The sequence below is a fragment of the Bicyclus anynana genome, chromosome 24 (genome assembly GCF_947172395.1).
Source record: "Bicyclus anynana chromosome 24, ilBicAnyn1.1, whole genome shotgun sequence".
Taxonomy (NCBI): Eukaryota; Metazoa; Arthropoda; class Insecta; order Lepidoptera; family Nymphalidae; genus Bicyclus; species Bicyclus anynana.
The window spans coordinates 5,669,203-5,683,018 of NC_069106.1; the positions used below are offsets into that span (position 1 = coordinate 5,669,203).

The 13,816-nt window shown below is 41.0% G+C and overlaps 2 protein-coding genes across 7 annotated transcripts in view; one reads left to right on the top strand and one right to left on the bottom strand.

Annotated features, from left to right (window-relative positions):
• The window catches only part of LOC128199462 (uncharacterized), a 480,879-nt gene that overhangs the window by 408,241 nt on the left and 58,822 nt on the right, over positions 1-13,816 (bottom strand). The window lies entirely within an intron of this gene.
• Positions 1-13,816, top strand: part of LOC112051313 (C-terminal-binding protein) — a 157,608-nt gene that overhangs the window by 139,748 nt on the left and 4,044 nt on the right. For 5 of the 6 annotated variants that reach the window (XM_052889089.1, XM_024089906.2, XM_024089910.2 and 2 more), the window contains 7 exons: positions 5,398-5,657; positions 6,430-6,561; positions 7,287-7,486; positions 8,399-8,498; positions 9,243-9,373; positions 10,401-10,650; positions 12,968-13,098. In XM_052889089.1, coding sequence (XP_052745049.1) covers positions 5,398-5,657; positions 6,430-6,561; positions 7,287-7,486; positions 8,399-8,498; positions 9,243-9,373; positions 10,401-10,650; positions 12,968-13,098 — 1,204 coding nt within the window. The remainder of the gene's footprint in view (positions 1-5,397; positions 5,658-6,429; positions 6,562-7,286; positions 7,487-8,398; positions 8,499-9,242; positions 9,374-10,400; positions 10,651-12,967; positions 13,099-13,816) is intronic. The other variant, XM_024089911.2, reaches the window with a different exon arrangement.

The following is a 13,816-nucleotide window of genomic DNA, read 5'->3' on the forward strand; positions in this document are numbered from 1 at the left end:
TAAATACAATAATACCTCCTTTACATCCTGTTTGTCGCCATATAAATTATTCAACTATTACAAGCAATTTAAATATTATGCGTAATTAGTAACCTTTAGAATTAGTAGTTCCTATGAAAATGCTAATTACAATTCTAATATATTCAACACTTACATTAATATAATTGTTTCATTATTTTGCGGTTCAGTTAAACTGGCTGCGTGCCTATTCCGACTGTTTTAGGTATTAACCCTTTATTAATGCGATGTTTGAGTGATTGTGGTCATGCAAAGTTTTTTACATTTGGTAGGTACTTTTGTTAGGGTTCTGTATTATTTTCGACGAAGGTGTGGTTCGATTGTGACTGCTAATCAACAGTAGCTTGTACAAAGTTATTAATTAGGGTATGCACTATGCGTACATTCGTATTAGGTATAGAAAATGGATAACTCTTTGACTTTTGACTTTGACGGCCGCGTGGCGCAGTGGGTAGTGACCCTGCTTTCTGCACCCACGGCCGTGGGTTCGATTCCCAAAACTGGAAAATATTCGTGTGATGAACATGGGTTTTTTCCAGTGTCTGCGTGTACATTTACATTATATAAGTATTTATATGTAGTATATAAATGTATATGCATATCATAATATCAACAACCTTAGCACCCATAACACAAGCTACTCTGTATGCTTACTTTGGGGCTAGATGGGTAGTGATGTGCATTGTTTAAGTATATTTATTTATTTATTTACATTATAACTCACTCTTCAATATAAGTTCGTATTTAATTCTAGGGATAGGCAGTGTACGTCGTACTACGTCACTGTATTATCTACTAATATGTCACAGTTTATTGTTTTATAATGTATCTTGTGAGATTGTAAACTGTCGATAGATTGTGAACTTCATACACACTGCTAAGAACCGGAACTTGAGTGGGTCGGAAACCAATGGTTGGGTTAGGTTAGGTATCTTTTAATTTGTCAACGTGTTTAAAAATATAAATCTACCGAATAATAAATAACACGTTAAATTGTAAGCAGTAGGTATGTTCACAATCTCTCGACAGTTTACAATCTCGCGAGATAGATTACAAACTAAAGGTACATATTTACAATTTTATAGTGACATATACATAAGTATTACGTAATAAACACAATACGATATCAATGGCATAGTTGCCGCATACTATGCCTTTGATATCATATTGTGTTTACTTCAACCACTCAACAGTCGACACATTAAAGAAACAACTGCAGAGCCATTTTCATCCCACCTTGACCCGTCTAACGTTCCTATCATTGGTTGCCTTGCAGTTTAGCTTTTGAACTTTTTACTACTATATCCATTATGTTTAGTTATATACAAACCATCGTCTACTGTGAAGGTGTGTATAAAAACAAAAAAAAATGTCAAGTAATTATTGTGAAATGTTTATATTACGATAGTTATGTTTACGACAAAAATTACCATAATAAAATATGGCTGGGTAATGAAAGTTTCACTTTCAGGCTTTTATACACTACAGCACAGTTATTGTTTCAAAGTTTTTACCGTTTCCTTGAGAATACATGAATAAAATATAGCCTATGACGTGGCCATATAAATAACGTGGCTTTCTAGTGGAAAAAAAATATAAATCCGTTTAGTAGATCCAGAGATTACCCCTACAATGCCACAATCCCCCTATTCTTTGTAATAAAATTTGTATAGAATAGTATAGACAAGGAGATAATTATATTCTGTTGAGTTCCGTTTTCGTGTCTTTAAGTTTCACTCTCACTACAACACAGAAGTTATCCGGTTATTGCATTAAAAACTAGCGACCCTCCGCGGTTTGACCCGCTTAGTTTCCGTGAGGATACGGGGAAAATATAGCCTGTGACACAAAAAATAACGTGACTTTGTAGTGGTAAATCGCTTTAGTAGATCAAAACATAACCTTACACAAATTACAAACTTTACACCTCTTTATAATAGACAAGGTCGATGAATTCTATTCTTTTGAGTTCCGTTTTCGAGGCTTTAAAGACATTCAGTACCCCGTGCGTGCGTGCGTGCTAAATGCGTGTTTTTTAGTTTTTTAAACTATTTAAAGTTATTGTTATGTGAAGTGACTATAACCATTAAAAATCTATCATATGACATTTTTCTTTCTACATTTCCTATCATAATCAACTTTTCTCACGATACATTTTGCCTTGATTACAGGCTACGAATAATATAGAATCCGTAATCAAATGAGTCAATGTTGCCTTTGCAGCTTTATCAAAGTCACAGTATAAACAATCTGATACTTAAAAGCTTTAACACCCCAAGAAAGTTCTCTAATTCGCTTTGGAAGTCCTTCCGAAACCCTTGCCGACGCCGGCCGGTCTATTGGACCCTGTGAACTTATTCTTTTCTCGCGCTAATCCTATTTGCCTTCCATCAAAACTTGCCCGAAGGGTCCGCCTCCACGCCCCATCCCTTTGTTTGTCCCCCCCCTCTCAAATCTGTTTCCGTCTACCCCGGGGAAAGTTGGTGAAATTTTGTAAAACTGCTCTGGAATTACTTTCCCGTTTCGCCCGAAACTTTCCTCGGCGGCAAGTAATAATAATAATAATTTTGCTTCGCTATGACGAAAGTTTAATTTATTAGTTTAATCGCGCTGGCTCCGGTTTAATTATTATTCGCGCGGGTTGAGAAGGGGTGTCTCGGAATCGATTTAATTTAGTTCGGAATGTTAGTTTCGCGTCCCCGAGTAGCCTATATTTGATTTCAAATTCGATTTGTAAATCGATTTTCTTCGATGTCCAATTTTCAGATGTATGTATTTGAATTTTGAACTGTCCTGACTCATAATAATTTGGATTTATTAAAATATAAACGATGATGAACTATTCTATTCGTGTCTCCTCATGTTACGGATCCGTGACATATATAACGATATTTTATAGTATAGTTATGTTACGTGTCTACAAAATCACCGCAAAAATGATCCGAATTTAGCTAATATCCCCTGGCCTTGATGAAGTTTATGAGTTAAGTATGTATTACTTATTAGTGTTCCGTATGATAGTGTTTTTTTAAATATAAAGGATCATGAACTAGCCTGTGTGTGCTCATGCAATGGATCCGTAACACATTTTATACTGTAGAGATGTTACGTATCTATAAAATCATCGCAAAATGGGATCCGTATTTAGCTACTCCACGTTTCGTGCGTAATACTATTAAGTATATATTTATGTATGCGTGTATACAGTTTTTACAGTTCCTGAACACACACCACTCGCCATTGTATACAATATTTAGGTATTACTTATTTAAATAACTTTCATTGTTTACTATGCGACTCAATGAAATTAAGACAATTAGCCGCTTTTGATCGCCTCAGTTTGACGCGCTAGTGATCTCTATTATAAATCTTTGTACATATCCAAATTGTAGACGGTCTGAGTCTTTCGCTGTATTAAATTAAATAGTTTAATACAAATAGGTTTAATAATATATAGCCGTGATAGCTTAGTGGATATGACCTCTGCCTCCGATTTCGGAGGGTGTAGGTTCGAATCCGGTCCGGGGCATGCACCTCCAACTTTTCAGTTATGTGCATTTAAAAAAATTAAATATCACGTGTCTCAACCGGTGAAGGAAAACATCGTGAGGAAACCTGCATAACCGAGAATTATTTTAATTATCTGCGTGTGTGGTGTTGCCAATCCACATTGGGCCAGCGTGGTGGACTATTGGCCTTAACTCTTTCATTCTGAGAGGAGACTCGAGCTCAGCAGTGAGCCGAATATGGATTGATGACGACGAGGTTTAATAATGCACAATACATTATCCTTATACGCAATACCATGTCGATGTACGAAAAGTAGAGTAACACTCATAAACATACCTACTTAACATCGATACATAAAAACGCATGGGAAATATACATAATATTGTAATATTTTTGGTCATAATACCGAATGAAACAAGTTATGCGTCGTTGAACTATAAGCGTCTAATTTGCATCTTGAATACGGCCAGTATGTTCCGAATATTGTAGGTCGCAATGTCAATTACGAAATAAAATGGCTTTATTAGCATAAATCCATGCGCTTTATGTAATAGCTGTCTGTATCTTTGAGGAAAACTACATAATATGTTGCTAATGTACATCAACTAGATTGTAAATTGTACCCTACACTAGCTGTACCTACTGGTTTTAGCTACGTAGATTCCGTAAGAATATTGGGTTTATCCCAATATCGACATAGGAAAGAAAGAAAAATGCACATAGGAAATCTTGGTCGAGAATTTGAAGTTATGCTTTTTAAGTTTAAATTTTCAAGGTTAATTAGCATTTCTAAAATTGTATATACTAACTGGATTACAATTAAGGTTGACTCAAAATAATCTTTTCACTACTCTTGCTCAAAAACACTGGAACGAAATGCAGAGTTCTTGTCTGTGGAATGCGTAATTTTTTTATTTGATTTTTATTGAGTTGCGAGCTGTGTCTGCAAAAAGAATTTTAACATTGAATACTGTAATGAATTATTTTATTATCTCGCAATCGTAGTGAAAAGTAGCGTTATTTGGCGGCATTCGCCATACGGCTTGTGCCCTAAAAATGCCTCGTATGGTAGTTTAATAGCCCCTTGTATGACAGTCTACAATTATTATGGTAATCAAGGACTCTCACGCGGACGAAATTGTTTATAACATTGAGGCTTCGATATTAACATCATTATTAGCCGATGGAGTCCACTGCTATGTCCAGTTGCCTCTCTTAAGTACTTTCAAACTAGACTGTTTTGAGCCGTCTGTATCCAGCGGCTACCTGCAATCCGCTTGATGCCTTCGCTCCGTCCGCTTTGATTCAATTACGCACTCTGAACATAACTTGCTCCATGCGTGTCTTGCCTTCTTAAGAGGCTCCATTTTTTAAGCTTCCGTCGCGTGATAGGGTAGGGTTAGACTAGGAGTATGGTAGGGGTAGGGTCGAGTACCTACTTATGGCTGGTGGGAGGCTACGGCCATGGCTAGTTACCACCCTACCGATAAAGACGTACCGCCAAGAGATTTAGCGTTCCGGTACGATGTCGTGTAGAAACCGAAAGGGGTGTGGATTTTCATCCTCCTCTTAACAGGTTAGCCCGCTGCTATCTTAGATTGCATCATCACTTACCGAGACTGTAATCAAGGGCTAACTTGTAAAGAATAAAAAAAATCATCCCCTGTATGGTAGCGTAGCTGTAGAGTGGGTGTAGGGTAGGGTAGTAGTAGGGTTTCACGCGGACGAAGTCGCGGGCGTCCGCTAGTTCTTATTAAAATTATAAATCACGGCTAAAACTCTTCTTAAGAGGCTCATAGTTAGCCTATAGTTATCAAGACTCTGATTTAATACCTTGGGCTTAATCGATGTTTTTTGTTTGAATTGCAGGCCCCTGGTGGCGTTACTGGACGGGCGGGACTGCACCGTGGAGATGCCGATACTGAAGGACGTGGCGACGGTCGCGTTCTGCGACGCGCAGTCCACGTCCGAGATACACGAGAAGGTGCTCAACGAGGCGGTGGGCGCGCTCATGTGGCACACCATCATCCTCACCAAGGAGGACCTGGAGAAGTTCAAGGCGCTGCGGATCATCGTGCGCATCGGCTCCGGCGTCGACAACATCGACGTCAAGGCTGCCGGCGAATTAGGTAACACACTTGTCGTTATTGTTCTCATGACTTTTTTTTTACGGCCTCCGTGGCGCAGTGGTATACGCGGTGGATTTACGAGACGGAGGTCCTTGGTTCTAACCCCGGCTGGGCCGATTGAGATTTTCCTAATTGGTTCAGTTCTGGGTGGTGGGAGGCTTTCGGCCGTGGCTCGTTACCACTCTTCCGACAAAGACGTACCGCCAAGCGATTTAGCGTTACGGTACGATGTCGTGTAGAAACCAAAAGCGGTGTGGATTTTCATCCTCCTCCTAACAAGTTAGCTCGCTTTCATCTTAGATTGTATCATTACTTACCATCAGGTAAGATTGTAGTCAAGGGCTTGTAAAGAATAAAAATAAAGACTGAAGGGTGGTGCTAGGCCTTACAGGAAAATACCAATCGACTTGAGAATCTTCTCCTTGAATCTTGAAATCGGCTGAAAATCGCCTCAGCACCAGAGGTTCAAATTAAGAGACTTCATTAACCCTATTATATTTATTGGTTCTACCGACACCCGGTTCTTAGATATCGGTCTACTAATCCATATTTTTAATATAATTGTGATTTATTACATTACATTACATTATATACAATACATTATCACGATTGAACCGACTTAGATGTATTTTGGTGCAGTAATAAATTATAAAGAGCAGAGCTTATCGGAGAATCGTAACGACGAATGGAGTTAAGGGCACCTAGTAATTTCATATGAAATTGGGTCTACAAATATTAAATAACTTAATGTTGTGTATTGGTTTGTTTTCAGGCATAGCTGTATGTAATGTGCCGGGCTACGGCGTGGAGGAAGTAGCGGACACGACAATGTGTCTCATATTGAATTTATATCGACGGACATACTGGCTCGCCAACATGGTGAGAGAAGGAAAAAAATTCACAGGTACGTTACGCCTACTTAAACTAGAGAGACGAATATCTTAGCATTCCATGGAATCACCGTGCGTGTGCCGGGTCCATCGCATGGTAGAGAGAAAAGCTCCGTGCAGAGTCCTGAACTTGTGAATACAGGATGTAGGGTTAAGGAATTCCTTGACGATCGATCAACACTCCCCGTTCTCTGCTCGTGTTGTTCTCCCTGCCTAGCCTAAATTGGTAAGATCATATTAAAGCATATTTGGATACTCGTTCTAATATAGAACTAGCTGCACTTCTAGAGGCCATGGTCTTTAAGCAAGTTATAGAGACATTTTGCTGGTAATCCTCTCGCACCTACTTCTACGGCGTACAGACTAACTACATTTTTAGATAGTTCATTTGTTAGGTCACAATATTTATTTACTTTTATACTGTGGTCCTTCAGAATGGTAGTCGGTACAGTAAGCTCTACAAGTACTATTTGCTTAGTTTGTTTGGACAAAAGGAAAATGTCTGGTCTAGACATCCACTGGGATTTTATAATGTTCCTCATATGTATCCATTAATAAAGTCCAATCAGGTGCAGAACCTAAGATTGAGTAAGGCTTAATAGATTCCTCATTATCAGACCGACGCCTAGCATGACGGATTATTAGCATAACCCCTCTAATTTTGAGAGCACACTCATACTCAGCATTGCCATAGATTGACAATTAAAAAAAAATTTGAAGTGCAGTGATGGGTTTCCAGGTCCGGAGCAGGTCCGCGAGGCGGCGACGGGCTGCGCGCGGATCCGCGGCGACACGCTCGGCATCGTGGGGCTCGGCCGCATCGGCTCGGCGGTGGCGCTGCGGGCCAAGGCGTTCGGCTTCAACGTCATCTTCTACGACCCCTACCTTCCCGACGGCATCGAGAAGTCCCTGGGCCTCACCAGGGTCTACACGTTGCAGGTAATAACACTATATCTTCCATCTATTTTCATCATCATGGCCAACATAGTATAAATACTAAAAAATAAATACTCACTCCTGGATGCTACATCAGTGGATGTGCAGATCATTTAATCGGACTATGGTCCAGAGACTGATCTCCGATAGACAAAGGAAAGAGAAAAAAAAAATCTTGATCATCATTTTCAGCCGAGCACGCTTGACATGGACTTCGAAAAGACAATGGTCTCGAGTTGATGTCCTCGGTTTACCCAGTGAGGGGTCGTCATTCCAGCACCTTGGGACCCTAACGTCCATCGGCTCTTTGAACTATGTGGCCTGCACTCGCTGAGCTATGTCAGTGACTTTCATCTGAGAAAATCCGAGCATAACTCGCACTATCGCCCGCTGAGTGACTTCTATTAAGTCCTATATTTAGCAACCAAGTCTCGGATCCGTAGGTCATCACTGGCAATACGCACTGTTCAAAGAGTTTCGTCATCAAGCACTGAGGAATTTTGAACGCAGAGAAGTCGCGGAGTCTCCCGACTGCTGCCCAGCCGAGCAGGATTCGGCGGTTCACCTCTTTCTCGAAATTGGATCCACCTAACTGGACTATCTATCTTAATGTCGCTTAATAACAAACTCCTCTTGTAAAAGAGCGTTCTAAAACCAATCTAGACTTATGGTTCAGAGCTGTGGGGCCAGTCATTCCAATATAAAAATACTCCACAGATACCAGAACCTAGTATTCCGCACAATACTAAACGCCCCCTGCTTCACTAACAGTAGAATTCATAGATGTTGTGGGAGCGCCCTCAGGGGATTGCTTACCCGCTGAGTATCGAATTTAAACTCTATGCGTCTGAGAATTTGAAGAGTCGAATTGAGAAACATCTGTAAATTCATATGCCATTTTGTTGTGTTTTCCAGGACCTCCTATTCCAGAGTGACTGTGTGTCATTGCACTGCAGCCTAAATGAACACAATCATCACCTTATCAACGAGTTCACTATCAAACAGATGCGCCCAGGTAAATACATTATCGTTATTTTTTATGGGAGCCGCTGGATGCTGGCGGCTCGAGATAGTTGTGCTTGGAGGTCCATGCAAGAGGCCTATGTCCAGCAGTGGACGTCTATCGGCTGATAAGGAGGAGGAGGATTTCTTTATATTACGATACTACGCTAACTTGACTGAGATACTGTAACGTGTACACTGTACAGCACAAACAAAAAAAACACTTTGATTGTAAAGCATCTCTAGTTTCACCAATTTCAATATCCTAATGTATCATTACGCATTACATTACGCACATGTGCCGTAATGTAATGTAAAATGCACATGTGCCGTAAAGTAATATAAAACCTTTATCATCCGTCTAAAACGAACGGTACTTTTTGAAATCTTAGCAAAGAGTTTCTATGTCAAGTGCTCAACATTTTATGAATATAATTAACCTTGTGATATAATAATAATAAATAAGCATTTAATTCTTTCATTTTAATAACAGAAACACAAAAATATTAATTTACTTTATGAGTAATACTAGCTGTTTTTGTTGCATTTGCTTAAAAAAAAACGTTGGTATGCTCACATCGCTATCTGTGCCAAAATGACAACCATATCAAAATGTCACCATATGGAAAACAGGCAAAGACGAAAATTAATTTTCAGAAAGAGTGTTCAAAGTGTGTTTCTTTGCAAATCTAGTATATTATAAAAATAAGTCGGGGTTTTCCTTCCTGACGCTATAACGCGTGGTGCTGCCCCACAGGCGCGTTCCTGGTAAACACGGCGCGCGGCGGGCTGGTGGACGACGAGGGGCTCGCGGCGGCGCTCAAGCAGGGCCGCATCCGCGCCGCCGCGCTCGACGTGCACGAGAACGAGCCCTTCAACGTCTTCCAGGCGAGTATATTGTGATGGGGACCCTAAACTCCCTCACCACCTTCACCTCTTCATCATCATCACTAATAATTGAACAATAGGCTCCTCTTTTCTCTCTCACTTTTTATTTGTGAAAATAATCTCGTAATTGTAATATTTTTTAATATATTTATATAATTTAAAATTAAACATATTTACATAGATATTTTTTCATTTGTATTAAATTTTTTACTGGTTATTATTGACGGGAGCTTGTGTGCACTATAAAATAGGCACCCTGGAACAAAGAAGAAATCAGAGTGACATTCTTCTGTTGCATGCTATCTTGACTGGGCGTAGCGACTGTCCTAGCTTACTATCAGCTCTCACATTAAACGCTTCGTCATTTAGGTCTAGCTTACTAGTTGCTCCTAAATCAAACTCCAATTATGTCCAAAACGCGCTTTTGGTATGTCTATCTCAAAAATATAATAATAAAAAAAATTATCACTACACCATAGACACCTCAACGAAAAACACATTCCAAACTCAACAAACTTAATAACTAACTTATGCACAAATTCTCACACACACTCACACACACACACACACTCGCACACGCACTCACACGATGTTTTTCCTTCACTATTAGAGACACGTGATATTTATTTTCATAAAATGCACATAACTGAAAAGTTGGAGGTGCTGACTCAAAGGAAAACGGCAGTGGACATATCCACTGGGCTATCACGGCCTCAGGCTATAATCCTCAGGTCCCCCATAAAAACTGAAACAGCTCTTTTCCAACTTCTACCAACTTTGAGATTACTGTAGTGCTCGTTTAATATGGAAATCTCTCCCGAAGTCGGTATTCCCTAATTCTTACAACTTGGGCATCTTTAAGATGAGAGTGAATAGGCATCTTCTAGGCAAGCGCGTATCACCTTAGGCCACATCTAAACTTACCATCAAGTGAGATTGTGGTCAAGCGCGAGCTTATTCCTTATATATAAAAAAAAAAGATGTACGGTGTCGCGGTGTGTTAACTGTGTCGTATCGTGTGCCGCAGCAGGGCCCCCTGAAGGAGGCGCCGAACGTGCTGTGCACGCCGCACGCCGCCTTCTACTCCGACGCGTCGGCGCAGGAGCTGCGCGAGATGGCCGCGTCGGAGATCCGGCGCGCCATCGTCGGCCGCATCCCCGACTGCCTGCGCAACTGCGTCAACAAGGACTACTTCCTGCCCGGCGTGCCGCCCGTGCTGGCGCCGCCCGCGCCGCCCATCCCCGCGCCGCAGCCGCCGCCCAGCACCTACAGCGAAGGTATCGTTATCAACCCATATACGGCTCACTGCTGAGCTCGAGTCTCCTCTCCACCACGCTGGCCCAATGCGGATTGGTAGACTTCACACACGAAGAGAATTAAGAAATTCTCTGGTATGCAGGTTTCCTCACGATGTTTTCCTTCACCGATGAGACACGTGATATTTAATTTCTTAAAATGCACACAACTGAAAAGTTGGAGGTGCATGCCCCGGACCGGATTCGAACCCACACCCTCCGGAATCGGAGGCAGAGGTCATATCCACTGGGCTATCACGTCAGCGAAGGTATCGTCTCCTCCTCACTGCGCACTACTAAGACAAGTAACATGTAACAAGGACTGCCAGGCAGCATCTGAGTCTCATAGGAGACGCCCTTAGAAAGAAAGAAGAAAGAAAGAAAGAAAAAATCTTTATTACAGCATTATGCCACACAACACGTTATGCTCATAATATCATATAATGCTATCAAATAATATTGTCATATTAAATAATATGACAGGACAATATCCTGCGATGTGTGATATCCTTAGAGAGTCGTTCCGTCCTGTCTTTATTTCAGCCTTGGGGTCTCATCAGGCGATGCTTCTGCGCTCTTCCAAACCCCCCGGTAACGCCCTAGTGGTCCCACATGGAGCCATCGGCACTCACTCAACACGAAAAAAAAAACCAGGCAGCAGTCCTTGTCCTAGAGTATTAGCATCTAATAGTGATTGTTAAAGATTCAAATCTATACTAATATTATAAAGAGGTAAAGTTTGTAAGTTTGTAAGTTTGTCACATTTTTTAAATGGGGTAATCTTCGGAACTACTGGTCCGATTTTAAAAATTCTTTCACCAGTAGAATGCTACATTATCGGGGAGTGCTATAGGCTATATTTTATATTGGTATCATATATATTAGCCGAGTTATCACAGTTTTTGTCATACAGGTCGGACTGAAAATCCTCTTAAACAGACTTATTCGCATGCGCTGCCTTAACTATTGTGTAAAATTGAAATTAATGTATGGAGACTTTATGTATCTTTAATAGTTCTACAAAAAAGTCCGCGACACCATATATCTATCTTCTATATATTAGCAGATATAGTACCTTTTGTGTTTTAAACATTATTAATTTTATATACTTAGGTTTACGTCATTATTTATACAACTAAACTTTAATCCTTATTAAAATAAATTATTTAATAATCACAAGGATATTATGGAGATAAGATTTGCCCTTTATAGTATGTTAATTAGTTAAATAGTTTCGAAGATAATACAAAATTTCTAAAAGACGCAGAAATTCCGCTATATGACGCCCGGCGCTTTCATTTACGTAGTTCCCGTTCCCGTGTGAATATGGGGATCAAACATAGCCTATGACACTCGCAAATAACGTAGCTTTCTATTGGTAAAACATTTTTCCAAATCGGTCTCTATTTCTCTTGGTCCACCACTGTGGATCAAGAGAAATGAGAGTGAACCACCACTCTCGAAGGACTGAACCGATTTTGCTTAGGGTAGGAGTAAGATAGAGAAGCGTAGGGGTAGGGTAGGTTTAGGGCCGGGTTTAGGGTAGTGGTAGGGTAGGGGTAGAGTTAGGGTAGTGGTAGGGTAGAGGTACGGGTAGGATAGGGAAGTGGTAGGGTAGGGGTAGGATAGGCGTGAGATAGGGGTACGGGTGAGATAGGGGTAGGAAAGGGATAGGGTACGGGGAGGGTAGGGGTAGGATGGGTATAGGGGTAGGATGGGGTTAGGGGTAGGGTAGGGTAGGGTAGGGGTAGGGTAGATGTAGGGGTTGGGTAGGGTTGGGGTAGTGGTAGGGTAGGCTAGGGGTAGTAGTAAAGTTGACATCGAAATTTACGCGGACGAAGTCGCGGGCGTCCGCTAGTATTATATACTTGTGTTGTGACTGTGTGATGACTGTGATCAAAATCAAGTCACATCTTAGCATTCAATAAAATAAAGAAAACCAGTCTGCATTACTGTGGTTTTAAAGCAGACTGGTTTTCTTTAATGTAAATTTACTTTAAACTTAACTTTGTAAAAATAAAAAACAAAGCCTCAGGCATAACAGTTCTCTCGAACGCCATCTGTAATTTAACAAACAATGTTTCATTAAGCCTGTAGAAGGCAGCACATATCTTAAAAACCTCGCCTGATTAAGTGTTCAGCAGGTTCCCTAAAGAGGTTTTACTTAACAAATATATCCTGCCAACTAGTATTGGAATAGTGTCTTGAAATATCCCTCTTATAAGATCTGAACCTGCAGTAAGGCATTGCAATTAGGCTGATCATAATGAACATGTAGTAATGCTGAGTTTCCGCGCAGGCATGAACGGCGGGTACTACGGCGGCGGCGGCGCGCAGGCCGCGCACTCCACGACGGCGGTGCACGAGGCGCCGGCGCTGCCGCCGCAGCCCGCGCCGCAGCCGCCGCCCCAGCAGCCGCCCATCACCCTCGTGAGTGCTCCCTTGCGCTACGTCACCGCTGCACCTCACCACCACGTCACCAGTGCCACTCACTACCACACCACCACATCACCAGCACCACATCACCACCACCACATCACCACCACCACATCACCACCACATCACCACATCACTAGCACCACACACAATATCAACCCATAAGTAGTTGACTGGCAGTGGCGAATTTACAAAGAAGTAGTCCGCAGTTGGGCCCACTCTTCAGAATGATACAGAAATGAAAAATGTACTAAAAAGAACATTGACCAATTAGTGACTATGAGGATTAGTATTGGCATCAACTTTTTTGTGCCACAGTAAAAAAATGCTTAATTGAATGTATGATTTGAAGACTGTTAAATTCTAATTTGCCGTCTGATTATAATAATTCATCACATTTCGCGGCAGTCACCAAGTGTCGAGTTATGCATTCTACGTACAGAAAACGTAATGTTTAAAGGAATAAGGTTCGAGTTCACTGACATCCGTTTAAACATAATCAGCTGTTTAAATAAGTTAAACGCCGTTACGTCCAAATTTCGTGGTCATCACAGCCCATATGCCGGTTAAGGACGTAAAACGGGTGGTTATCTTGCATACCCTGGTTATTCTTCGGATAAGACGTGTTTGACAGATATATTTACACGCTATATTTTTGTAACTTTCGCAAATTTTGTAACAACCAAAATGCAAATGACCCGTTAAATTATAA